The sequence below is a fragment of the Dipodomys merriami genome, unplaced genomic scaffold (genome assembly GCF_024711535.1).
Source record: "Dipodomys merriami isolate MVZ:Mamm:240054 unplaced genomic scaffold, mDipMer1.0.p SCAF_102, whole genome shotgun sequence".
NCBI lineage: Eukaryota > Metazoa > Chordata > Mammalia > Rodentia > Heteromyidae > Dipodomys > Dipodomys merriami.
The window spans coordinates 4,800,386-4,827,949 of NW_027202294.1; the positions used below are offsets into that span (position 1 = coordinate 4,800,386).

The 27,564-nt window shown below is 39.6% G+C and overlaps 1 protein-coding gene and 1 pseudogene across 4 annotated transcripts; one reads left to right on the plus strand and one right to left on the minus strand.

Annotated features, from left to right (window-relative positions):
* Window positions 1–1,964: 1,964 nt before the first annotated feature.
* On the minus strand, window positions 1,965–27,554 carry Cutc (cutC copper transporter). Of its 4 annotated transcripts, none has more exons than XM_069995571.1 (9): window positions 27,437–27,554; window positions 23,971–24,042; window positions 21,681–21,740; window positions 18,024–18,233; window positions 16,623–16,658; window positions 14,095–14,228; window positions 9,501–9,528; window positions 3,600–3,705; window positions 1,965–2,456 (listed from the first exon to the last, which is right to left on the minus strand). In XM_069995571.1, the coding sequence occupies exons 2-9, from the start codon at window positions 24,020–24,022 to the stop codon at window positions 2,342–2,344; spliced, it is 741 nt and encodes a 246-aa protein (XP_069851672.1). In that variant the 5' UTR covers window positions 24,023–24,042; window positions 27,437–27,554; the 3' UTR covers window positions 1,965–2,341. The 4 variants fall into 4 exon arrangements, with proteins under 4 accessions (XP_069851672.1, XP_069851658.1, XP_069851682.1 ...); XM_069995557.1 differs by having other exon boundaries at window positions 27,384–27,554; XM_069995581.1 differs by lacking the exon at window positions 27,437–27,554 and adding an exon at window positions 26,961–27,129.
* LOC138807951 (ran-specific GTPase-activating protein pseudogene) lies at window positions 18,813–19,476 on the plus strand (annotated as a pseudogene).
* Window positions 27,555–27,564: the final 10 nt, after the last annotated feature.

Here is a 27,564-nt window from a genome sequence, read left to right on the forward strand (position 1 = left end):
GGGAAAGACTGGGAGAGAAAAACGGAAGGGGAGAGACATGGTTCAAAAAGAATTATACTCATTATGCATTACCTGATTCATGTAACTATAACCCCTCTGTATATCAACTCCACAATAAAAATAAATATTAAAAAATAAATATTAAAAAATAAACTACAAAAAACATTAAAAATAAATTAGAAAATTTGCCGAACATGTATCTTTAAGCCTTCTTCTATCAAGACTACTGTAGTATCTGTATTTGTCTGTATGTTTACATAAGTTCACACATGTATGTAGTATTTTGGGTAGTGCTTTTATTAACTCTTAGTCCTTAATAGCTCTTACTTGTTGTTTGGGGGGCTGGGAAGGTGGCTCAGTGGTAGAGCGCTTGCCTTGCATGCATGAGGCCCTGGGTTCGATTCCTCAGCACCACATAAGCAAAAAGAAAAAAGCCTGAAGTGGCGCTGTTGCTCAAGTGGTAGAGTGCTAGCCTTGAGCTGAAGAGCTGAGGGACAGCGCCCAGGCCCAGAGTTCAGGCCCACGACTGGACCCAAAAAAAAACAAAAATAAAAACAAAAACTTGTTGTTTGGGGACACATTTGAGTGGTAATTTACAAAAGCAGTTTGATATTCTAAAAGCCCTTATTTTACTTAAGGGTATCAATCTATAATTATTAATCTTAATTATATTATGAAGAGTATAGTCATCCAACAGCAAGTACAATGCTAGGTATATACATTTGGGCTTAAATAAAATATGCCATTCTCGTAATCATTATTTTTGACATGAGTGACAACTGCGTTGTTAACGTAAGAAGAGACTGTTGTTGTTGTTTTTGTCGGTCGTGGGGCTTGAACTCTGGGCTTGGGGCGCTCTTCAGCTCAAGGCGAGTGCTCTACCACCTGAGCCACAGCGCCACTTCTGGTTTTCTAGCAGTTTATTGGAGATAAGAGTCTAATGGACTTTCCTGCCAGGGCTGGCTTTGAACCCTGATCTTCAGATCTCAGCCACCTTAGTAGCTAGGATTACAGACATGAACCACTGGCACCCAGATTCTTTTTTTTTTTTTATTGGGGGGGAGGGTCCGGTCGTGGGGCCTGAACTCTGGGCCTGGGCACTGTCCCTCAGCTCTTCAGCTCAAGGCTAGCACTCTACCACTTGAGCTACAATGCCACTTCTGGCTTTTTTCTTTTTGCTTATGTGGTGCTGAGAAATCGAACCCAGGGCCTCAGGCATGCAAGGCAAGCGCTCTACCACTGAGCCACCTTCCCAGCCTGAGAGATTCTTTTTTTTAGCTTATAAAGGGACCTTTGTGAATAAGTTGAAAGACAACCAAACAGATGACTCATTTATAGGTACCCTATCTTCACAAAAGCAGTAATCGACTTGAGCAATTTCACAGTATAAAGTACATTCTCTAAGAATCTAGCTGGACTCTAAGTGATTTAAGCAATATATGAGATTTAGAAGTTTTTGAACTCAGTCAAAGCCAAGAGACTTACTAGTGAGGTATTTTTTTTCCCCCAAAGACAGGATATCTTTTCCAACTGACTGATATATGTACAGCTTTGGAAGTAATAACGCTTATGAAGAAGGTTGCTAAGAAACCTTGACAGCAACTCCTAGATTAGAAATGAGTCATTTTCCGATTGTAGTAGACCTTCAATAAAGACTGCCCAAATCAAAGTGGCTTGGATAAAAACATTTGTTGGTTTGAAGTAAATCACCTCATACTTAGATTTTTGGCTCCTGTGTTGTCAGCATAGTTGATCATAGCTTCTGATAACATAAAATCCTAAGAAGTGCCCAAGTGTAGGAATTTTATACTGTACCAGTTCACTCTGTGATTTTCACACCTTTTCCAAAGCAATGCAACCCAAGGAGCACATAAAAAAGAGATACTACAGATAAAAGCAAAATGAAATACAATCTTCCTTTCATACTTAGCTACAGACTATAACTAGTATAAAAGAGACATATAACAACAGAATGAAATTTTTTATTTTACAAATGAAAAGACAAAATCCTACTATTGAGTTGACACTGAAACCACACTCTGAATTTAGACCTTGCAGTTCAATTTTCTCCATTCATTAACCAATCCTTTGAAAAGGAAGCCTCTCTCTGTGGCAGAAGCACAGACTACATTTAACCATGATGATGACAATAGTGGCTGACAAGACTAAGCAAACGCAGTGACCATATCTGTTTCAATTTTTCTTCTTAGAATCATTCTCCGTGAACAAGTGAAACTTAAAGACTGTCTTAGTAAGAGAAGATTAAAGCTATGTCACAGAGTACAGCTGATTATACTTCTGCCTTCATTGTACAATATCCATGTCTCTTGGAGAGGTCTCACTAAACCAGGATATTCTTTGCAATAGCATTCAACGTCCTTACTTTGGTTACATCTGTTACCTTCAGAGAATATTCTGAATTAGTAAGTGAAGCTCCCATGACAACAGAGGAATTTCTGCAATACAGAAAAAAAAATAAATGAACAGATAATTACATAAGCTGTTAAATGAGCCCTCCCATGGTACTTTACTCTATAGACTGTTCTATAGTAGGGAAAGGTTGAAGACTCAGGACTGCTGTATCTCATAATTTTATTAACTAATTAGTTGAAATATCTAGTAGCTGAATCTACCAGGCAGTACAGTTGATTTTATATCTGGAAATGTAAGTTTTAAGGCTCTTTCTTTTTTACATAATATTTTCCCCAACTTATAAGTAGAAAGATTCAACTATTAAATTATAGGAATTCTCTCAAGTTTTAAAAGAAAACTTCAATTCCATAATTGTTATGTAATTTCAAACTAACTATAAGTAAAGGGCAAAAGTGAGGGAATACTGACTAAATATTAATGGCAGAGCAATAAAAATGGCTAGAACTCTTCCATCTTTATATGTTATTAGCTTTGGTAAAGAAAGCCTACGGGGTGCTGGGAAGGTGGCTCAGTGGTAGAGCGCTTGCTTTGCATGCATGAGGCCCTGGGTTGATTCCCCAGCACCACATAAGCAAAAAAAAAAAAAAAAAGCCAGAAGTGGTGCTGTAGCTCAAGTGGTAGAGCGCTAGACTTGAGCTGAAGAGCTGAGGGACATTGCCCAGGCCCATAGTTCAGGCCCCACAACTGGACCCAAAAAAAAAAAAAAAAAAAAAGCCTAGGGGAAAAGGAAATTGTTATTATAACTAGTTTGAAGTTTAAAATAATATATTTATCTACTAGTTTATTATTAACTACCCTAAGTTTAATAATGCTTAAATTAAGCAATCAGCTCTACTGAATGAACAAAGTCTGTGGAAGCATCACTAACCATAATAGCATTGGTGGTGGTAATGGCTGACAAGATTAAACCAAGAATAATTAAACATTTGCCTACATTCAGAAGATCCTGCTTATTTAAGACAGAATAAAAACCATTTTCAACGGAAAAAAATGACTACAGTACCTAGATACTAATCACAACACTCTACTCACTGCATTAACTGTAACTAAGTTTTCTTAAAGATGATTCTCTGTACATCACCTTTATGATAACAATTAAAAAATTAAAAGAATGAAGTAAAGATTAGCTTATCCCTTCTTGTATGAGTCAAAGAATACATGTTTACCGAAACTTCATTCCAGAGTCTCTGGAAGACCGAGCAGAACAGTGGAATTCTGTAGCACCTGAACCCTCAAGGATCCTTTGCAGATTTCTGTCTGTTATGCCACCTCCTATTGAAAAAAACAAGTAATACATGAAGAGAAAGAAAAAGCTCACATAAAATTTAAGTAAGATTAACTGCTCATTCTACTTGAAATCTCCATTCTGAATTTTTTTTTATTGAATTACTCTCTCCCTTAGAATGGGATCAGGAAATAATTTAAAAGTCTATACTACACACTCTATATACTACAGATTGTTAAGGACATAGTACCTATATGACAGAATCTCTTACATGCATTTGATTAACAATGCTACACATTATTAGCTGGGCACTGGTGACTCTTGCCTATAACTCTAGCTACTGGAGAGGCTGATTTGGGAGAACTGAAGTTTGAGGCCAGCCTGGGCAGAAACGTTTCCCAAGATTCCTTAACAGAGAGCTAGATGCAGTGGCTAGAACCTGTTACCTAGCTAAAATGGGAAGCCTATCACAGAAAGGTCTTGCCCAGGCATGCAACTGGGCAGGAAGTAAGACTCTATGTCAAAAATAACCAGCAGAAAATAAGGATGAGGTACGGCTCAGTAGCAAAAGTACTCTGCCTTGCAAGTGCAAGTCCCAAAGTTTAAATTCTAAATACCATAAAAAGGCTCCATGTTACTGACTTTAAATTATAAAAAACAAACAAATTATTCAATGTTTCATCCCTGCTCTCCTTTCAATTTAGGCAAAATCCAACTAAAATGAAAGTCAAGGGCAAGTTTGAAGAAAAGCCTGCAAAAGCACCTCAGAGACCTATCTGAAAGAGAATCTGAAAGGTTCTTTCCAACCTTGGTTTGAAAAGAATGCTGACTTGCTAGAATGAGGATAAGTAGTGATTACAGTTCATTCACAACAACATCAACTTTGTTTTTCTTTCATAGAAGAATCTGATTTTAAAACTACACAATGACTGGTATGGCCATACACACTGTAACCTGAAATGGAAACTGGAAGGATCAAGGCAAGCATAGGTAAATAATTAGCTAGACTCCATCTGAACAAACCAACCAAGGCATGTTGATAACGTGCCTGACACAATCCCAGTTATGTCGGAGGCACAGGCAGTGGGATCTGACTTGAAGCCAGATTGGGTGAAGAGCCTAAGATCCTACTACAAACAAACAAATAAATAAAGCAAAAAGTATTCAAGTGGTAAATAATTTGCCTACCAACCATGAGGCCTTGAGTTCAAACTCCATGCCACCAAAAACCCCAAAATTCACACAACCACGTAATTCATTTATGTTGACATTTGTTGTATACAAAATTTTTAATATGTTTTATGATAATCATTCTGAATTCTATCCGTTATTATAAATATAAAGTTGGTTTATTCATCTTTATATCCTTACCTCCTAATATAGGAGATTTATTGAACACATATTTGTAAATGGTACTAGTCATGTATTTTGTACCTTAAACTATTCAGAAAGTTACTGACATAACTAGTTTTTAGTTATCTTCTTTGATACACAGGTAACACATTATTTTCCATACACAAATTAATATAGCTTGACAGTTAAAAAGGACCTCAAAAACCAATGTATGCAATATTCCTCTATTCTATTTCTCTATCTATCTGTCTGTCTGTCTGTGTCTATGTATGTATCAATCATCTGCCCATGTACATATGTGTCAATCAGATCTCTCTTTCTCTCTCTCTCTCTCTTCTCTCTATCTCTGGTACTGGGATTTGAACTTAAGGCCTCAGACTTGCTAGGCTGATGTACTACAATTCAAGTAAGCTATACTCCAGTAGGGCTTTTTGCTGGCTATTTTAGAGATGGAGTCTAACAAACTTTACCTGGGCTGGTATAGAACATCAGTTCTCCAGATCTTAGCCTCCTGAATGACTATAATTATAGGCATGAGCTATCAGTGCCCAGATCTGTTTTATTTTTTTGAGACATGGTCTTGCTTTGTTGTCAAGGCTGGCCCCTGAATTCATGATCTTCCTACCTGAGTCTCCCAAGTAAGTGGGATTACTGGCAAGTGTCACCTTGCCCAGCTCTCAGTATTTCTCTCTTTACAGAAACCAGAGCTTATATATGCTGTATTTATGCTTTATTATAAAAGGCTCCTAGAAGGCAATTACTATATTTATCTTTATCAATGCTAAATGTTCATTTAGATAGACTGAGATAGGTTTTTTTCTTGTTGGTACTTACTTACATGAAATTGCAATAATTTAAATAGAAATCTAGTCTGGGAGCTCTTCAAGCAGGATTATTTTCACATCTACCATATTTTATATGCATATATACATATACATATATATACATATAATTGACATGCAATTAACACTTGCTTGGCATGTGTTTTTGCCTATTTGTGCCAAGCCTGATCATTAAGTATGTCAATTCTTGAGAAATAGTTTTTTCTGTAAATCTGAATTCCAAATAATGCCTTGTACATAGTAGGTAAGTTGTTATTAAGTAAAGGTACTCTTAAAAGTGAACAACTGAGCCAGACGCTGGTGGCTCATGCCACCTAGCTACTCAGGAGGCTGAGATCTGAGGATTGCTGTTCAAAGCCAGCCTGAGCAGGAACTTCCATGAGACTCTTATCTCCAATATACCAGAAAACCAGAAGTGGCCCTGTGGCTCAAGTGATAAAGACACTAGCCTTGAGCTGAAGAACTGAGGGACAGCACCAAGGCCCAGAGTTCAAGCCCCATGACTGACAAAAGAAAAAATAAAAGCGAACAATTGGCCAGGTGCTGGTGGCTCATGCCAGTAATCCTAGCTATTCAAGAGGCTGAAATCTGAGGACTGAGGTTAGGAGCCAGCCAAGGCAGGAAAGTCTGTGAGACTCTTATCTCCAATTAACTACTAGAAAACTGGAAGTGGTACTGTGGCTCAAAGTGGTAGAGCACTAGCCTTAAGTAAAAAAGCTCAGAGACAGTGCCCAGGCCCTAAGCTCAAGCCCCCAAGACCCACCAAAAGGAAACAAAAAAAAAAGGAACAACTGACCTTGTCACAGATGGTGCCTGTAATTCTAATTACTCAAAAGGCTGAGCTACAAGGAAAGTGGTTTGAAGCCAGCCCTTGCAGGAAAGTACATGAGATTCTTGCCTACAATTAACCACCAAAAAGCTAGAAGTAGAGCTGTGGCTCAAGTGGAAGGGCATTAACCCCTGAGCACCAAAGCTCATGGACAGCACAGCACCCAGGCCTTGAGTTCAAGCCCCAGGCCTGGCACAATGGCACATGAGCGCGCACACTCTCTCTCTCACACACACACACAACACACAAAAGGGAACAACTGTGAGCCAGGCACTGATGGCTCACATCTGTAATCCTAGCTATTCAGGAGGCTGTGAGGACCACAGTTCAAAGCTAGCCTGGGTAGAAAAGTTTGTGAGACTATTATCTTCAACTAACCACCAAAAAAGCTGGGAATTGGAGCTGTGGCTCAAGAGGGTAGTGCAGCTCAGGGGCAGTATCCAGTTAGGCCCTGAGTTAAGTCACAGAACCAGTTCAAAAGAAGAAAGAAAAAAAGTGAATAATTGTTTACTTCTGAGTACTATTTAGTCTCAAAAGCATCAAGATCTCTATCTTCCTTGATTACTCTATAAAGAGCTTCAATTTAATAAATAATATTTACTTGTACTTCAAAGACAGTTACCCTGTACCTGGCCTCTCTTAAAAAGCTGGCCTCTGTCTGGCTATCATCACTTTGAACCGTGGTCAGTGTTGGCATCTTTGATAGTGAGGTAAACTAAAAACTGCTTTTGATATAATCTGAAGTCCAGAGAATCACCCATTATCCTTACCTGCACATTAAGTAGAATTTAATCAAACCATATGATCTAACTACCGTTTAAAGGAAAGAGGTCAGAGGAACAAGCTGAACAAAATAAAATCTAATAAATCCAGAAAGTATGTCATTCTCTAGTGTAAGTAATCCAAACTTCTTAAATGTCATTCTTCAAAGCAAGAAACAGAAAAGGTAAAACTTCTACATTAAAAGACACTAAGGGGCTGGGAAGGTGGTTCAGTGGTAGAGTGCTTAACTTGCATGCATGAAGCCCTGGGTTCAATTCCTCAACACCACATAAGTAGAAAAAGCCAGAACTGGCACTGTGGCTCAAGTGGTAGAGCTCTAGCTTTGTGCAGAAGAGCTGAGGGACAGTGCCCAAGCCCAGAGAAATAACCATATAAAGTGTGTGTGTGTGTGTGTGTGTGTGTGTGTGTGTATGTGTGTGTGTGTGTGTGTGTGCGTACACGTACCAGTGTGGCTCAAGTGGTAGAACTCTAGCTTTGAGCTGAGGAACAGCACCCAAGCCCAGAGTTCAGGCCCCATGATTGGCAAAAAAAAACATTAAGAAAAATAACCATATAAAATGGTGTGTGTGTGTGTGTGTGTGTGTGTGTGTGTGTGTGTGTGTGTGTGTGTGTGTGTGTGTGTGTGTGTGTGTGTGTGTGTGTGTGTGTGTGTGTGTGTGTGTGTGTGTGTGTGTGTGTGTGTGTGTGTGTGTGTTTGTGTGTGTGTGTGCGTGCATGTACCAGTCCTGGGACTTGAACTCAGGGTCTGGGTCCTATCCCTGAGCTTTTTTGCTCACCACTTGCTCTACTACTTGAGCCACAGTTCTGATTCTGGCTTTTTTGGTGCTTAATTGCTTAACTGATATCTAAAGTCTCATGGACTTTCCTGCCTGGACTGGTTTTGAGCCAAGATCCTCAGGTCTCAGTATTTTGAATAGCTCGGATTATGGGCATGAGCCACAAGTGCCTGGCAAAATGCTTGCTTCTTAGTTGCACATATTTAACTATGAAAAATCTTTTGGGAACAACTGGAGAAGTGTGAACTGGGTATTAAATTATTATTAAAGGAATTAGTATTTTGATAAACATGAAAATGATATAGTGATTATTTTTAGAGATGCAGAAAGACAAAATTTAAAATATCTTTGGATTAAAATATGAGACTAATGTGGCAAAATGATAAATAGAGGGAATGAGCATATGACCACTCATTATATAATTGCTACTTTTCTCTTCTTTTTTGTAGGTCATAGGGCTTGAACTCTGGGCCTGGCGCTGTCCCTCAGCTCTTCAGCTCAAGGCTAGTGCTCTACCACTTGAGCCCCAGTGCTACTTCAGGTTTTCTGAGTGGTTTATTGGAGATAAGAGTCTCACAACCTTTCCTGCCCAGGCTGGCTTTGAATTGCGATCCTCAGATCTCAGCCTCCTGAGTAGCTAGCAGTACAGGCATTAGCCACCATGCCCCGCTTACCTGCTACTTTTTATGTTTGAGGAAATAACAGAAAAAATTAAGACTGCCTTATATTTGTCTCACTGAGTCAGGGCTGCCACATCCAATTTAAAAACTGTCTGTTCAGTTCATTTCTAATGAGTCATTATGTACTTCTTGAACCACAGCGCCACTTCTGGTTTTTTTCTTTTTTGCTTATGTGGTGCTGAGGAATCGAACCCAGGGCCTCATGCATGCAAGGTAAGCACTCTACCACTGAGCCACCTTCCCAGCCCACATGTATATTCTTTAACACAGTAAAGCATCAAACTTGGTGTGCCTCAGTAGAGATGAACATCCAAGCTCATATTTTCTTTTTGTCAAGCTCATTGTTTATACTATGAGAAAATAAACATGGAGAAATTCCAATCTGAATCTACTTCCTTCTCAGCTCTTCGGAACTAATCAAATTTTAAATTCTAGCACAGATCTCCTAATATTAAACATCTGAATCAAACTATATATATTTTTCTTATATCCTAATACTTTTTCCCATGTTTTCCTGCCTCCTTTGCTCTTCTTCTAACTATTGTTCAGTATTATGCTAACAAATGGAGAGATAAATACCTGGCATTACCACAATCCTGCCTTTTGCCTGAAAAAAGAAAGAAAAAGCAAGTTTTATTATCTTTCTCATAACTGGGATAAGGCAGTTAGAAATGATTTTAAATGTATTAAATTTTTTTAAGTACTGATTTTTTTTTTTTGCCAATCCTTCTGGCACTGTGGCTCAAGTGGTAGAGTGCTAGTGGTCAACAAAAGAAGCTCAGTGCCACTACTGGCCTTTTCTGTTTATGTGGCACTGAGGAATTGAACTCAGGGCGCTTCATGCATGCTAGGCAAGTACTCTACCACTAAGCCACATTCTCAGCTTTTATATCTAATTTTTAAAAGATCCTCTCTATTTGGGGACAGAGTTTTGGGAAAGATGTCCAGCATAGTAACTTTTTATCCAGATATATATATATATATGTCATTAGACTCTCATTTTGCTTTGGAATTTAAATTATTGTAATCAACAGTATTTAAAGATGTAAAAGTCCAGAAGGAAACATGTTTTTTTTTCCTTTTGGCTTTTCCAAGTCTGAGTTCTTATTTTGCAATGGTATATAAATTGCTGAATTTTAAAAAAGATTTTAGCAGCAAAGAAAGAGAGAAATACACTCAAATATTTTATTCTCAATTACATTCCCTAGTTTATCATACCAATTAAACAAAACCATACCTTTAATTGGGGCTATAGAAATTGATTTAATTTCTGGAAATTCTAGAAGATAGAGATTGAAATTCTTATAAAAGTATTTTTTCTTCCAACTGTTGTCCTAAGGGCCTATTTATCTTTCTAGGAAGGCATTTCCCCCCTCATCCTTACATAGTATATAAGCCCAAAATTCTAACCATCCTTTTGAGTCAAATTTCTGTGTATGCATATAAGATTGTATATACTTATATATACAATGAAGGTCTGTGTCTTTCTCCTGCAAGAACATCTTTTGTCATTTTTATTTACAGGCCTCTAGGAACAAACCATAGGAATGTAGAAGAATCTTATTTTCTTTTTTGACATGGTGAACGAGAAATTATTATTCTCATGGAGTTCACACGATTATGGCAGACAGACAATAATAGGTATATTTAATAAAATTCCAGATAGTAATAAGTACAACGAAAAAAACTAAAGCAACTAACAGTGAAACAGAGAAGGGGCTATTTCATAGAATTTAATACTTGTTAGAAATGTTAAGTAGAACAAAGATGGTTCACATTCTCAAGCGTGTAAAAGCAAATCATCCGTAGAACAAAAACTAATATCAACATAGTTGAAACAATTTTAGAAGAGGGAAAAAGTCACATTTACTTATTGCTCCCAAAGAAAGGTGTTCCAAAATGTAGACAAATGGTATTTTGAAAAGATAAGCTCTGGAAGTGGCGCTGTAGCTCAAGTGGTAGAGCACTCGCCTTGAGCTGAAGAGCTGAGGGACAGCGCCCAGGCCCAGAGTTCAAGCCCCACGACCAACCAAAAAAAAAAAAAAAAAAGAAAAGATAAGCTCTATCAATTATTACTGTATCACTTTTTTTTGCTTTTCATAAAAGATTTAGAATTATATGTTTACCTAAAATGACCAAAGTGATTGAACAGTATGTTTAAAACACCTAAGTGTCTTAGGTGTTAGGTTTGAGTATGAAATGTTCCTTACAAGTTTACTTTATTAACCGGGTTGATTTTCAGCAGATGAGTTTTTAGCTCCTCATGATTGAATCATAAGGGGCATGGATTAATCCATTGATAGGTTCAAAATATGAATAGATTATTGTGAGGTAGTAGATCTGTGGAAGGTGGGGCCTGGCTGGAGGCAGTAGGTGACTGCGCATATATTCTAGGCGATTCTTTCTTGCTGTGGTCTCTTCCTGTTACCCTTTTCTATGCTTCCTCTCCACCATGAGATGAGTAACCTCTGCCACAGGATATTCTACATTACCACGGATTTATAAGCAATGGAGCTAAAGATTAGGGACTAAGACCTCTGAAACTATGGGCCAAAATAAATAATCCCTCCCTTGAAATTGTGACGTATCATGAAAATGGGAATAATATGCCTTGCAATATATGTACTATTGTCATTTAATTTTGTAGTTGAGTAAAATTACTAGCAAACTGGTATTTAAACCTGAATTCCAATCCCAAACCCTATGCTTTAACTAGTATATTATAACACTACTGACTTTAAGAAATAAAGTCATTATATGAAAAAATTTAATGCAGCTCTTCCTATCAACCAATGATTAACATATAAGCTGTTAGGGACAACTTATAAGATGCTTTTGTTCCATCTTATGAATTGACTAAAAGTCTCAACTTTGATTCTGTGCTCTTTGATCTGAGGTATTATTCTCTGCTACAGTCAACTTTGTAATCACCATGGGCTCTAAGAAAGACCACATTCACAAAAAAGCAATCTGTATGAAAGGCAAATTGCCTCTCAAACAGGCAATGTCATATCATGTTAAAGCAAGTAACCCAAAACTCAGGAAATCACCTTGTTCCTATTCTGTTCTAGTAATAAAGTAGTAACTTCTTCAGAACTCCTCTAGAGCCAGAGACCGAGCTAATGGTCAAGTCGGGACTGTTTTAACTATGCCCCAATTCTCCCTTTTTTAACTTGAAGCCAATGTCTATACCTGTAAAGAAGGCTGACATGTATTGAAGCACTACAGTCCCATGACTGCTATGTAATAAATTTTTCTCTGCCTTTCACTATCTCTTTATCTGACATAAGGGGGAGTGGCTAGACTTAATTTGAGACTCCTGGACTTTGGGCCTGAGGTCTAAAAGACAAGTACAACACAAAGATAGTTCCTAATGTAAAACATACCTATGGAAAGTACATCTATTCTCTACTGCTTAGGTGGTAGTAAACTTTTAAACCTGTAAACCTGATTACCAACATTTTAGGCTTCTCAAGTGTACCAAGGATTAAATATTTATTTTATTCTAGACCTTTACTTATTTTTTCTATATTTATTCTACAGGAACAATTTCCTCATTCTCTTGATCTTCTGCTTTTATTTGGCAACTTCCAACAATTCTTCAAGTGAGTAAAACATTATTGTTTAGATGTCTTTTCTTCTGCAAACGTTTCTCTATTTCCAACTTCCATTTCTCTAAATCTGGTGTTAATTCCTCTTCAGCATGTCCCCACAGTACCTTCTTAATTTATAGTACTCTATTGAAATATAGCTGTTATGAATTAGATTGTAATGGTAGTGACTATACATGTACATATGCACTTTTATACTCCTTGGTCATCATAGTATAAATACTCTGCACCTAATATATACTACATATTTTATGGTTTTTTTTTTTTTTTTTTTTTTTGGTCGGTTGTGGGGCTTGAACTCTGGGCCTGGGTGCTGTCCCTCAGCTCTTCAGCTCAAGGCGAGCGCTCTACCACTTGAGCTACAGCGCCACTTCCAGTTTTCTGGTGGTTTATTGGAGATAGGAGTCTCATAGTCTCTCCTGCCTGGGCTGGCTTTGAACCTCGATCCTCAGATCTCAGCCTCCTGAGTAGCTAGGATTACAGGCGTGAGCCACCAGCGCCCGGCCTATACTACATATTTTAAAAATCAGCAAGTTCCAGAATATCAAAGTCACAGCAGATCACATACAAGTTACCTTCATGGCTATCAAAAGCCAATATGAGAATGCTTAGTAGTATTACTAATAAAAGTAGTAATAACATAGAAACTAGCATGCATCAATACCTATGCCAAGCACTGAGCTTAAGGTTTTATCTAGTTCTCTTTTAGTTCTTAGAAAAACCTTATGAGGGGAGAATTAAATTCATCTGAATTTCACACAGGAAAAAACAGAGACTTAAAGATTACTAACTAATCAACTTTATGTAGTAAATAAATGTCAAACCTGAGTCTCAAATACAGAGTTCATGTATTTCAGTGTTGGTACTCTAACTTAGAATACCTCTGAACTGGGCTGGGAAGGTGGCTCAGTGGTAGAGCACTTGCCTTGCATGCCTGAGGCCCTGGGTTCGATTCCTCAGCACCACATAAGCAAAAAGAAAAAAGCTGGAAGTGGTGCTGTGGCTCAAGTGGTAGAGCGCTAGCCTTGAGCTAAAGAGCTGAGGGACAGCGCCCAGGCCCAGAGTTCAGGCCCCACAACTGGACCCAAAAAAAAAAGGAATACCTCTGAACTGGTCAGAAAAAACAGACTTGCTTCAATTATAAAGTCTTCCCTGATTGCTCTACCAATGATACTAGCTCGTCAGAACTCATACAAGAAAAAAATATATTGACATATGGAGAAAAATGCAAATATAATTTTAGTTTTGGAATGTGCCCGTGGATGATAAGTATTGTATAAATCTTGTACAGCATCCCCTAAATCATATATAGTATGATAATGAAACAATGTGGCTTACAAAGAGGCAACGCTAATGGAAAAGGTAAAGCTTGCTGTTTTTATCCAAGTTAGATCAAATCCTTAGGCATTGTGTAATTTGACCTGAAGAGCTTTGACTATTAAAAACACTCATAAAAGAAATAAATGCATCACTGTTTGCTTTTTTTCTATAGAATAATCATAAAGTAAATAATAGTTTCACAAAGAGTAGCCAACAGAGTTAAGAAGAAGAAATGGTTGTACCTGGTCTATGAGTCGTTTTATTACTGGCAGCCCTTCTAGTGCTGAACTATCACATCCACTAGTCAATACTCGTTCAAATCCCAGGTTTAAAAGGGTTTCTAGAGCTGCCACTGGATCAGGAACCATGTCAAAGGCTGAAAGAAATAAGATTGATTTGATTTTTGAACAAAAATTTTCTAGTTCATTTTTTTCTAAAATTTATTAGAGAGAGAGAGAGAGAGAGAGAGAAAGAGAGAGAAAGAGAGAGAGAGAGTGAAAGAGATAGAAAGAGAGCGTCTTCTCCTAGATTTAGTTCATACAAGAACCAACTGGAAAATATTCAGAAATTTTACAAATCATTTTTCATCCATTGTCATCTTAAAACTGACTTAGCCAAGTGAGAGACTTTAAACCACAGAAATTATAATACAAATTATGACTCTTTTTCCCAAGAGCCATTTTACTAGCACATCAGTCTTCATACTACTAGCATTATAAATAATCGTTTTATTAGCACACATTTTAGTAGGTATAGTTACTTTAAAAATGCTAATGACTAAGGAGGGTGAGATCCAGAGATTCATTAATCAAAGCTAGACTGGGCAGAAAAAAAGAATGTAAGTGGTAGAGTACTAGCTAAGCAAGGAAGCCACGCAAGTGAGAGGACCTGAGTTATACCCCAGTGTCACCAAAAGAAAAAAAAAAAAGAGAAAAATGGCCTTCTGCTTTTGTTCTCAGCACTGCTATATTACAAAATTCAAATTCAGGGTAGATTAGATGCTAGTGGTCTTCTGGGACAGATCTCTTTTGTTGCACTTTAGAGTATGTATGCAGAAAATTCTACCATAGAGGCTTTCCCTTTGTCAGTGGCAGCACTTTCTTACCAGTGACTACATATGCTACCTCATTGAATAAATGGGTGGAAAACAAGTAGAATCTAGAACAATGTAAAATTGTATTAATTTTGAAACATGAAAATATTTTGTTGAGACTAAGTAGATGAAAAAAAAAATTTGAATGCATTTGTTAGTTTAAGAACAGAAAAGACCAGTCTATAACTAAAAACTTTTTTGATGTGTGGCTAGATTTAGGATGCCAAATTTTATGCAACATACCATTTTTTCATTACTGCTAGCATATAGAAAGCACTGCTAAGATCAAATCAAAGAGAACAGGTTTTTTTTTTTTTTTTGGTGTGTGTGTGTGTGTGTGTGTGTGTGTGTGTGTGTGTGTGTGTGTGTGTGTGTGTGTGTGTGTGTGTGTGTGTGTGTGTGTGTGTGTGTGTGTGTGTGATCTATTTCAAAAGAACAGTGTGTGTGTGTCTATTTCAAAAGAACATAGCTACCATACTTTATCTCTAATTTTTATACATGAGTTCAGCTACTCGGACTTACTTTCTCTTAGCCTATCTTTGAACACTTAGTTAAAAGGAGGAAAAACACTAAACTTCTGAAGCTTATCATCAACTTTTTAAAAAAGTTTTTTTAGTTAAAGACTCTTGTTTTTATTTGCAATGGCAGGTACATACCCTCTGAAGACAAAAGTGACACTTGTTCCTCAATTTTGCCAAGGCTGAGCCAAAGTGTATGGGAACTATAATCACCTGATTTATAGACAGGAACATTTCCTTATATAATTTGGGTAAGCTTCCAATCATGAAAAGTAATTCTGTATGGTAATTTAGAAAGTTAAGGATATTGAAATTTAATAGCACTTGTCAGTCATTGGTTCACTGAATATTTAACATTTCGTTCTTTTCCCCTTCCTAAAAATGCTCAGTTCTTCATATATCTACTGTCTCTTCCCAAAAGAACCCTCTACATGAGAAAGACGACCTTATCCCCTGGCACCAGGATCGACTGTGTCTGATACACATGAGGCAGTATGCACTATTTCACTAGCCAAAGTAATTTATTCTTTTTTTTTGTTGTTTTTGTTTTTGTTTTTGTTTTTGTTTTTTTTTGGGTCCAGTCGTGGGGCCTGAACTCTGGGCCTTGGCGCTGTCCCTCAGCTCTTCAGCTCAAGGCTAGCGCTCTGCACTTGAGCCACAGCGCCACTTCTGGCTTTTTTCTTTTTGCTTATGTGGTGCTGAGGAATCGAACCCAGGGCTTCATGCATGCAAGGCAAGCGCTCTACCACTGAGCCACCTTCCCAGCCCAAGTAATTTATTCTTTTTAGGACTGCACCTAACCTAAGATGATCTGATTTAAGTGTATCTCAAGACTGTTAGTAGGATGAATACATACCCTTAAAGCAATGCTTACAGACACTCTATTATGTTCTACTACCATGGACTTTCAACAACTTTTCATAATTTTGCTTTCAAAATTTTTAGAAATTTATACTTCTCTAAGTAATTTTTTACCCCAAGATCTAAGAAATAGTGCTAACATTGCTAACTTTCTAAAGTTGTCAACTTTCTAAGTACTAGTTAACTTTCTAATGTGGTTAACTAGCATTAAACAGTATTCCATAGAAAGGTTGTGGAAGCTCGTGAAATTAGAAAACTGAAGCCATTCAATAGAACTTCTAAAATAAAAATGACTCACCTCGGTGGAAAGTGACTGGCAGAGGACGACAAATAGCTATAAAAAGTTACATAACAACATGAATGAAAAAGTCACGATTGGTTACTATAACTTTTAATAATTTTTTTCTAAGAAGTTCAAAAATCCTATCTTTCCATTAAACTTCAATTTTTATATAAAATTTAATCATCTTAAAAGTATTAGATAAAAATTACATAATCTCAGGCTGGGAATGTGGCTTGGCAGTAGAGTGCTTGCCTAGCATACATGAAGCCCTAGGTTCAATTCCTCAGTACCACATAAACAGAGAAAGCTGATGCCGGGCGCTGGTGGCTCACGCCCAATCCTAGCTACTCAGGAGGCTGAGATCTGAGGATCGCGGTTCAAAGCCAGCCCGGGCAGGAAAGACCCTGAGACTCCTATCTCCAATAAACCACCAGAAAACCGGAAGTGGTGCTATAGCTCAAGTGGTAGAGAGCTCGCCTTGAGCTGAAGAGCTGAGGAACAGCGCCCAGGCCCAGAGTTCAAGCCCCACGATTGACAAAAAAAAAAAAAAAAAAAAAGCTGAAAGTGGTGCTGTGGCTCAAGTGGTAGAGTGCTAGCCTCGAGCACAGAAAGGCTCAAAGACAGTGCCCAAGGATCATAGTTTCAAGCAAGGCCCAATAGTAAGTCCATTAAGAGTCTTATTTCTAAGTAACCAGCAAAAAGCTGGAAGTAAAGGTGTGACTCAAATGGTAGAATGCTAGCCTTGAGTGAAGGGACAGGGCCTAGACCCTGAGTTCAAGCCCCAGTACTGGTACAAAAAAAAAAAAGAAAAGAAAAGAAAGCAAAACAAAAAAGAGAAATACTTTAGCCTAGTAGTATAGAGTAATATAGGTAGCTTGTTTCTCTCCTCTCCAGCTTTACTGTCATCAACTGCAAAAGCTTTTGAAGTTTGGTACAGTGGTAAAGGGACCAAAGTAAATTTTCCTTTAGCCCTTGGAGAACAGTACTAAAACCTGATCTACAACACACATCTAAGTAACTACTGTTGAAGTGGAGCTGTGGCTCAAGTGGCAGAGTGTTCGCTTTGAGCTGAAGGGCTCAGGGACAGTGCCCAGGCCCAGAGTTCAAGGCCCACAACTGACAAATAAATAAATAAATAAATAAATAAATAAATAAATAAACTACTGTTTGGGGGGCTCACAATTTTTAATTTATTCTTAGCAGTGCTGGGATTTGAACTCAGGGCCCTGAACTGCTAGGCAGGTGCTCTATAATCTAGTCACACCCCAGCCCTAAATAACAAATGTTTAAAATGGATAGGGTAGTAAAGTATCTGAACATATAACTGAAAAATCAATTCAATGATTATGTTTTTCTCTTATTGAGAACATAAATACAACCATCATTAGATGCTATATCTCAGATACAAAGTCTTACCCATAAGGGACATGCACAGCTCTTTGTCAATGTGTCCATCTTCAGTCAATGCCCCAAACACCAAACCATCAGCACCATAAAGCTTGGCAAGCCGAATGTCAGCCTTCATTACCTCAATTTCACGATCTGAATATAGAAAGTCACCTCCACGTGGCCGAATCATCACAAAAACTGGGATCTGAACACACTGTTTCACTATTTGAAGGACACCTATAAGAACAGAAAGCAGACTAAAATTCAAATGTGAGCTAAAAGCCCTAGGAAGTCAATACAATATTATGGGTCATATCCAGCTATTATCATGTAATATTTCCAAAAAAAGGAAGGGTTAATGGAGGAAACCAGAGAAAGATGACATAAAAGGAGGGGATTGAGAAGAAAAGTTTATGTACAATGTAAGACAAGTAATAAGAAAACCAAGGGCTGAAAATGTGGCTTAGTGGTAGAGTGTTTGCCTAGTATGCATGCTTGCCTAGTATGTTTATGTGGCATGGCTGCCACATAAACAGAAAAAGCCAGAAGTGGTGCTGTGGCTCAAGTGGTAGAATGAGCAAAAGAAGCTCAGGGACAGTGCCTAGGCTCTGAGTTCAAGCCCCAGGACTGGCAGAAAGGGAAAAAAGAAAAGGAAAGGAAAGAAAAGGAAAGGAAAGGAAAGAAAAGAAAAAAGAAAAGAAAAGGAAAGGAAAGAAAAGAAAAGAACGGTTAAAAAGAGTAATCTAGACCAGACAAGGAGGAAAGGAGCTACGACTAGTCGCCTAGAGGCCACAGAGACGCCGCCGCGGCGCCCCCATGGCGGCTACCAAGGACAGTCATGAGGATCATGATACCTCCACTGAGAATGCAGACGGCTCCAACCATGACCCCCAGTTTTAGCCAATAGTTTCTCTTCCTGAACAAGAAATTAAAACACTGGAGGAAGATGAAGAGGAACTTTTTAAAATGCGGGCCAAGCTATTTCGATTTGCTTCAGAGAATGACCTCCCAGAATGGAAGGAGTGAGGCACTGGTGATGTCAAGCTCCTGAAGCACAAGGAGAAAGGGACCATTCGCCTCCTCATGAGGAAGACAAGACCCTGAAGATATGCGCCAACCACTACATCGCGCCAATGATGGAGCTGAAGCCGAATGCTGGTAGTGACCGTGCCTGGGTCTGGAACACCCATGCCGACTTTGCTGATGAGTGCCCAAAGCCAGAGCTGCTCGCCATCCGCTTCCTAAATGCTGAGAATGCACAAAAATTCAAAACAAAGTTTGAAGAATGCAGGAAAGAGATTGAAGAGAGATATAAGAAAGCAGGACCAGGCAAAAATGATAATGCCGAAAAAGTAGCTGAAAAGCTGGAAGCTCTTTCTGTGAAGGAGGCTGGAGACAAGGTGGAAGAGAAATCGGAGGAGAAGCAATGAGTTAATCTTCCCTCCTTCTTTTCTTTTTCTTTCTCTTTCTCTTTTTTTAAAAAAATGTTTTGCCCTACCCTTCCTTTTCAGTTTCGTTTTTAAATTCTGTTTTGTTTTTACAAGGGACTTTATATAAAGAACTGAATTCCAACATTCAAGTTTTTTTCTAAGTTTTTACCCTACTGAAGATGACTTCTGAAAATCCATTCCCCAGTCATGAAAATGTACTGTGCTAACTTTCTTTTCCATAGTGTAAACACTTATTTATAGTCACCAAAATAGTGAATAAAATTGCCTTTGAAAGCTGGAAACAAAAAAAAAAAGAGTAATCTAGAAAATTAAAGATAATTCAGGAGGCTGATAAAAGCACTTGTTGACAACAAAAGTCCTATGACTCAGAACCCTCTTAAGGATATGTGACATTTGAAAGTGTATTAACTACCAGGCTCAATGTCTGCCAGTATATGCCCCAAGATCCAGTTTCCCCTTTCTATTTTTTCTTTCTTAAAGATGCAGTCCAGAGTGTCCTAGAATTTGCTATGCAGATCAGGCAGGCCTTGACTCTCAATTCTATACCAGACTCCTGAATGTAGAATTTATGAAGTTTATGTTCCTTTTAAGGATAAAATATATAGCAAAACCTCTTTTTGAAAGAGATACATGGAGCTAAGGGTACAGCAAGCATGAGGCCTATGGGCCCTGGGTTTCATCCTCAGTACTAGAGAAAAAGAAGGGAAAAGTAAAGCTCTATTTGTGATGTTATGCATATATATGAACAAAAGTATTTACATATGACATGAAAAGTACTAGTTTAGAAGTTCAGTATAAGAAATATGACAGGCATCATTATTAGGTGCTTATCCAATGAGTTTTCTTCTTTTTTCCTCATTAAAATAGCCCCCATTTTGCGCAGGATAGCAATATGTCACTAACAAGCAATAAATCATGGTATTTGCTGAAAAATTGACTGTACTCAAATTTACAAATATGGTCTAGGAATTTTAGAATAGCTGGGGATTGCTTTCTTTTAATAAGAAGATTCTGAAGCGCGGTTCCACATACAAATCTTCTATATTACATAATGTTATCATCAATCTCAGATTATCATGTTTTAGGAGTGAAGAGTTCACATAAGGACTTCTGCATTTGGTGAGGACAGAGTAATAAGACTAGATTCATTTTTCCTTCCTACAATAACTAAAAATGGACAAAATATATAAAGAGATGGTTTGTAAGAATCTAGTCATCAAACAACAAAAGACAATGACCTATAAAATAAATGAGTGACAAAAAAAATAAATGAGTGAAGTGTGCTCTATAATTTCCAGGATACAATACAAAAATAGGAAACCTAGGTGGAGCCTGAAAAATTCCTTGATTTGAAGAGAGAAAGTTATGAGTCCAAGGTGGCTAGTAATAATTTTGCAAATTATTGCAAAAGAGAGTAACAACATGAGAAGAACATGAGCTCTGCAGATCTAGTCTGCATTAATATTCAACCGAATGTTGTGAACATGCAAAGAAACTACACAAGGCCAGAAAATAAATAATATACTGGTCATGCACCCAAGCCAGTTCTCACCAATTAAGCAGGAAAACTTCAAGAATCAGGCTTGCTAGAGGTGGGAGAAAGAAGGGGGAGAAAGAAGGAGAGGAAGAGAATGATGGTGTTGAGGTTTTGATTAGAATACATTGTATGTGTGGAAATGTCACAATAAAATTTCTCCTTGAATAGCTAGTATATGCTAAAAAGAAAAAAATGAAGATAATCCTGAGTGGGAATCTGTATACTATCTGTAAACAAAAATACCAAAAGGGCCAGGCCAGGGATTATAGGCTCATGCCTGTAATTCTAGCTATTTAGGAGGCTGAGATTTGAGGACTACATTCAAAGTTAGGCAAACAGGAAAGTTGGTTAGACTCTTATCTCCAATTAACCACCAAAAAGCCAGTGGTGGAGCTGTGGTGCAAGTGGCAGAACCTGGCCCTGAGCAAAAAAGCTTTGTGACAGTGCCCAGGCCCTGAGTTCAAGCCCAAGGAACAACACACAGGAAGGATGGAGGGAAGGAAGGGAGGGAAGGAGGGAGAGAGGGAAGGAGGGAGGGAAAGGGAAGGAGGGAAGGAAGACAGGAAGAGGGAGGCATTTCGAATTAGTATAATATCCTTAACATTGACAGTAGTAAAAGATCCCAATTAAGCTGATAATCAAGTGCCCTCAGATTGTAAAACATCTATGAGAAATGTGTGAAAAATAAATACTTACCCATGCTGGGTGTGGTTCCTCCCTCCAATAAATCAGAACATAATTCAATCCTACTAGCACCTATGATAAAAAAAAAAAAAGCATTGCTCAACACAACTTTTTAAAAGTGCTTCTTAAATAGCAAACTGTTGATGTTTGTTTTTGAGGGTTTTGTCAGTTGTGGGGCTTGAACTCTGGGCATGTGTACTGTACCTGGGTTCTTTGGCTCAACGCCAGTACGGCACCACTTCTGGTTTTCTGGAGGTAAGAGTCTCACAGACTTTCCTACACAGGATAGCTTTGAACTGCAATCCTCAGATTGCAGTTGAGTAGCTAGGATTACAGGCGTGAGCCACTAGCACTGGTTTATCTTTTTTTTCAAATGTAGAAGAACCTTAAAAGTTGGCTAAGAGAAATGATAAAACTTTTCATCTCAACTGTATTCCACATTGTGCTACTGTGAAATTTGAGATAAATTAACCCAGTTCTCTTAGAATTTTGTACATATAGTTAACTAGTTATATGTACCAGTAGTACATAGCTGTAGTTCCAGTATCTGTCTTTCAGACTGCAGGTGTATTAGGTTGCTTGAAATTATCCCATAACCACTGATTTTACAGTTTCTAAAGTCTTATGAAAATGAAGGGTGACAAAGAAATGTGTCCAGCAAAGCTAAAAATATGCATTATGTGGCTCTTTGCCAAAAAAGTTTGCTGACCCCCTAATATACTTGAAAAATGGAATGATGGGTACATATGGGTTCATTTTATTTTTATAACTTTGTATGTTTAAATTTTTTCCAGAGAAAGAAATTAAAAATTTTTTGATCCTGAGATGATAAAAATGTCTATGCTTCCTACTAAAACAAGTTGAGGAATCTTTTTTGTTTTTTGTTTTTTTTGGGGTCTGGTCGTGGACCTGAACTCTGGGCCTGGGTGCTGTCCCTCAGCTTTTCAGCTCATTGCTAGCGCTCTATCACTTGAGCCACAGCGCCACTTCTGGCTTTTTTTTCTGCTTATGTGGTGCTGAGGAATTGAACCCAGGGCCTCATGCATGCAAGGCAAGTGCTCTACCACTGAGCCACCTTCCCAGCCCAAGTTGAGGAATCTTTAATTCCAACTTCTTACAAGGAGGCAGAAAATATTTCTCTCTAAAATTCTCCTTACTTTAATCTTGTTATTTTTAAGTAATTCCTTGCTAAAACTTTCAAAAATAAAATAAGTTTTATAAACAAGAAACCTTGGGGCAAAAGCAGGTAATATATAGACTTGGAATATAACGCTTTGTCTATCATATACATAAGGCCCTGCTTTCAATTCCTAACACTGAGAGAAAAATAATTAATTAAATGTGATTTTTTTTTTCAGTGTTGGGAACTGAACCCAATTTCATATAACCTGGGTCAAGAGCTCAATTGTGGGCTTCATACTCAGTCCTCATGAAACCATCTTTGTTCATTTGAAATGCATAAATTTTTGCTAAGTTCAATAAAATAATTGAATTATTAAGTATGCACTATTGTATGCACTTGTATCAAGATGTGAAATGCTTGGGAAAGGGAGAAATTAGGTCCCAATTTCCCGCTCTGTCATAGGGTCTTATTAGTGAACCCTAGGCTTGCCTAAAATTGGCTATGTAGTCCAGGCTGGCCTTGAACTGTTTTTTTCTATTTGGTGGTATTGGAGTTTGAAATCAGGGCCTTATACTAAACTTGGGTAGCACTGTAAAAGCATTCATTATCTATCAGTTGACTTGAGACTGTAATAAGGCCTTGAACTCTTTTTTTTTTTTTTCTTTGTTGGTCATGGGGCTTGAACTCTGGGCCTGGGAGCTGTCCCTGAGCTCTTCAGCTCAAGGCAAGAACTCTACCACTTGAACCACAGCATCACTTCCAGTTTTCTGAGTGGTTTATTGGAGATAAGGGTCTCATGGCGTTTCCTGCCCAGGCTAACTTTGAACCGTGATCCTCAGATCTCAGCTTCCTGAGTAGCTAGGATTACAGGTGTGAGGCACAGGCGCCCAGCTCCTAGGTTCATTTTCATACTGTTAAAAGAGTTACTAAATTCTTTTTTTTTTTGGGGGGGGGGCCGGTTGTGGGGCCTGAACTCTGGGCCTGGGCACTGTCCCTCAGCTCTTCAGCTCAAGGCTAGCACTCTACCATTTGAGCCACAGCGCCACTTCGGGCTTTTTGTTTTTCTGCTTATGTGGTGCTGAGGAATCGAACCCAGGGCCTCATGCATGCAAGGCAAGCACTCTACCACTGAGCCACCTTCCCAGCCCAAGAGTTACTAAATTCTTTAATTTCTCTTACCTCCTCTTTCTGCATTCACAGCTGATTCAACTGAATCAACACACACTTCCATGAGAAACCCATTTGCTGCTCCTAAAATACATGAACAACAGACTTATGAAAGATATTCATAAAGAGTGATTTAGTCTAAGGCCCATTAAATATTATAATATTGCTGTCTCTGAACTGTGAAATAGACACAGACATATCCATAAGAAATCCAACTGAGGGCTAGGAAGGTGGCTCAGTAGTAGAGTGCTTGCCTTGCATGCATGAGGCCCTGGGCTCAATTCCTCAGCACCACATAAGCAGAAAAAGCCAGAAGTGTGCTGTGGCTCAAGAGGTAGAGTGCTAATCCTTGAGCTGAAGAGCTGAGGGACAGCGCCCAGGACCAGAGTTCAGGCCCCACAACTGGACGCCCACCCCACCCCCAAACAACAACAAAAAAAGAAATCCAACTGAGAAATGTAGAAAGAATGCTAATTTAATCTTTCTAAAACATAGACTTAATCATTTTTTCTCCGTTTTGGCTATATTGGGGACTAAACTCAGGGCCTCACACTTGCTGGACAGGCACTCTATCACTTGAGCCAACTGCTGGCACTGCCCCCACCCCGTCCCCCCGTCCTAGTCTTGGTTATTTGCAAAGGTAGTCTTGGTTATTTTCAAAGGAGTGTCTATCTCACAGAGGATGACAGACACAAGGCAATGTGCCCAACTATGGGTTGAGACATTCTTCTAACCTTTTGTCTAGACTACCCTTGAACCATGACCACCTGATATTTACCTCCTATAGACTTGAGATCCTCCTACATTTGGTTCAGCTCAATATTCGCAACTAAAAATACTGGATGCTTCTCAGTGCTTGTAGAATGTTTAAATGTTTAAACATTTAAGGAATATATGTTTAAAAGCTAAGTATGAACTTCAAATCCTGGACCTATCACTTATTTGTTCTGTGACCCTAGACAACTTACTTAAAGCAGGGTACTTTTTAGTTTTTACCTCACAGTAGTGAAGGTGATACGAGTAATCCATATTAAAGCTATGATGACTACTAGGCATTCAAAAAGTACTTATTATCATTAATAAATTACACATTTTTTCTCTATGTGCCTCGTTTCTTCAATCTCCATCCCTCTGTTGCTTACAACCTCTTTCCAGCTAACAAAATCTTTCTAGCTTCATGTTTAAATATGAAAAATTTGTCAAGTCACACTTTCAGGCCTTTTTCTCTCTTAAAGTAGGAGACTGTATCTCCCTCTTTTGCATTCATGGAACTCTTTTAACTGTTGTATATTCCTCTTAAAAAAAAACTTTCTCATTAAAACACTCATTACTTTCTATGACTTTTTTTTTTTTTTTTGGTCCAGTCGTGGGGCCTGAACTCTGGGCCTGGGTGCTGTCCCTCAGCTCTTCAGCTCAAGGCTAGCGCTCTACCACTTGAGCCACAGCGCCACTTCCAGCTTGTTTTTTTTTCTGCTTATGTGGTGCTGAGGAATCAAACCCAGGGCCTCATGCATGCAAGGCAAGCGCTCTACCACTGAGCCACCTTCCCAGCCCCCTTTCTATGACTTTTTAAAAATTGTGATCTTCTAGATCTCAGGTCTCCCAACCAGGGAGGATTATAGGTGTGAGCACCTAGCATCTGCTTCTTTTCAGTTCCTAAGATCTTGATGTGAGAAATTTTTATCACCATTCATAAGCAGTCTATCATGTTACACAATAGCCACTCAAATTTTTATTTGCTAAAATCTGAATAATTACTAATTCATATATTGACACTAAAGAGTAAGATGTAGGGGCTGGGAAGGTGGCTCAGTGGTAGAGCGCTTGCCTTGCATGCATGAGGCCCTGGGTTCGATTCCTCAGCACCACATAAGCAAAAAGAAAAAAGCCGGAAGTGGCACTGTGGCTCAAGTGGTAGAGCTCTAGCCTTACAGCGCCCAGGCCCAGAGTTCAGGCCCCACAACCGGACCCCCCCCTAAAAAAAAAGAGTAAGATGTAGAGATGGGGATGTAGTTCAAGTGGTACTTATTTATCTAGGAAGCTCAACACCCTGAATTCAATCCTTGGTAATCTTCCCAGCCAAGAAAATGATCATACACGCACTTTTGAGTTTTTCCAGTAAGTAAAGCTTGTAACTTATTTTGGGTAGAGTGCTTGCCTCGCATGCATGAGGCCCTGGGTTCAATTCCTCAGCACCACATACACAGAAAAGGCCGGAAGTGGCATTGTGGCTCAAGTGGTAGAGCCACAGCCTTGAGCTGAAGAGCTCAGGGACAGTGCCCAGACCTAGAGTTTAAGCCCCAGCACCGACTCTCCCCCCCCCCCCAAGAAAAAACTGAATAGCCGGGCGGCAGCGAATAAATCTCTAATTGTAACTACTCAGGAGGCTGAGGTGGCGGTTCAAAGCCAGCCTGTGCAGAAAAGTCCCCAGAGACCCTTTCCTCTAATGAACCACCAGAAAACCGGAAGTGAAGCTCTGGCTCTAAGTACTAGCCTGGAGCAGAAAAGCTCAGGGACAGAGCCCAGGCCTTGGGTTCAAGCCCCACGCCCAGAAAAGAAAAAATAAAGTAAAACAAAACAAAACAAAACCCACCTAACTGCATACTGCATGTGCAATGACTCCCTATTCCCCCATCAGTTTCTGGTAATGGTCATCACCGCTGCGTGGTGAAATTTGAGTTTCTCCTACCCAATGTGACTTTCGTAATGAAAAATAAAAGCTGGGCACCGGTGAGGGCACACGCCTGTAATCCTAGCTCTTCAGGATGAGGCTGGGCTCTCCAGCATTGCCCTCTGAAGCCAGCCTGGATGGAAAAGGCCGTGAGACTCTTATCTCCAATGAACCACCCAAAAGCCGAGAGCTGAGCGGTGGCTCAAGTGGTAGAGTGAAGTTAGCCTTGAATGAAAAACCCAAGCCGGGGCATGAGATCCCCGAGTTCGAGCTCTAGGTCCGGCACACGCGCGCGCACACCCCCTAAATAAATAAATAAACAAGAAAATACAAGAAAACTTGTCGAGAACTTGTGGTTGGAAGAACGCAGCTTTCCGCGAGAGGCTAGGAAGAGGAGGGCCCCGGCTGCTGTGGTCTGGGGCCTGCCGGGCTGGTCGGCGCCGGGGTTCTTCGGGAACAGCCCCGGCGTCGCAGCCGGAGGTGGCCGAGCGCTGGCCCCCCGGCCTCGGCCCGGGCCCCGCGCCGCTCAGGTCAGGCGTCCCCCGGCGAGGACGTCCCATCGCGGCCAGGGGGTGAGCCGCTCTCCCCGGGCGCGCGGGGCCGCGGGGCCCCCGACTCCCACCGGCGCCTCACGGCCCCGCTCCGCCCCGCACGCCCCCAAACGCGCAGCCGGTGGGGTCGTGAGGCGCCGAGGGAGAAGTCCCTGACAGGCCGGGTCCCGCCCCGGCCCCGCCAACTTTCTTCCTCTCCGCACCGGTCTTCCCGGAGGACGTCCGCGTGAGTTTCCGCTCGCTGGAGGCCCCTTGCCTTTTCATGCTCCACGCCTCTCGCTGCGCCTTCGGTTTCCACTCAGAGCCCCGGCTCCTACGCGCGCGAGCGGAGAAGCGCGTTCCCAGCGGCGGCGCGCGCCCCTGCGCGTCCTCGACGCCCGACTT

What these genes read in the sequence shown, in the direction of transcription:
- Cutc (XM_069995557.1), bottom strand. Translation starts at nt 27,444, where the DNA reads ATGAAAAGGCAAGGGGCCTCCAGCGAGCGGAAACTCACGCGGACGTCC. An exon ending in GCTGTGCATGTCCCTTATGG is followed by an intron (nt 16,659 to 18,023) that starts GTAAGACTTTGT and finishes AACTTTTTATAG; the next exon opens with CTATTTGTCGTCCTCTGCCA. An exon ending in GACTCTGGAATGAAGTTTCG is followed by an intron (nt 2,457 to 3,599) that starts GTAAACATGTAT and finishes TCTGTATTGCAG; the next exon opens with AAATTCCTCTGTTGTCATGG.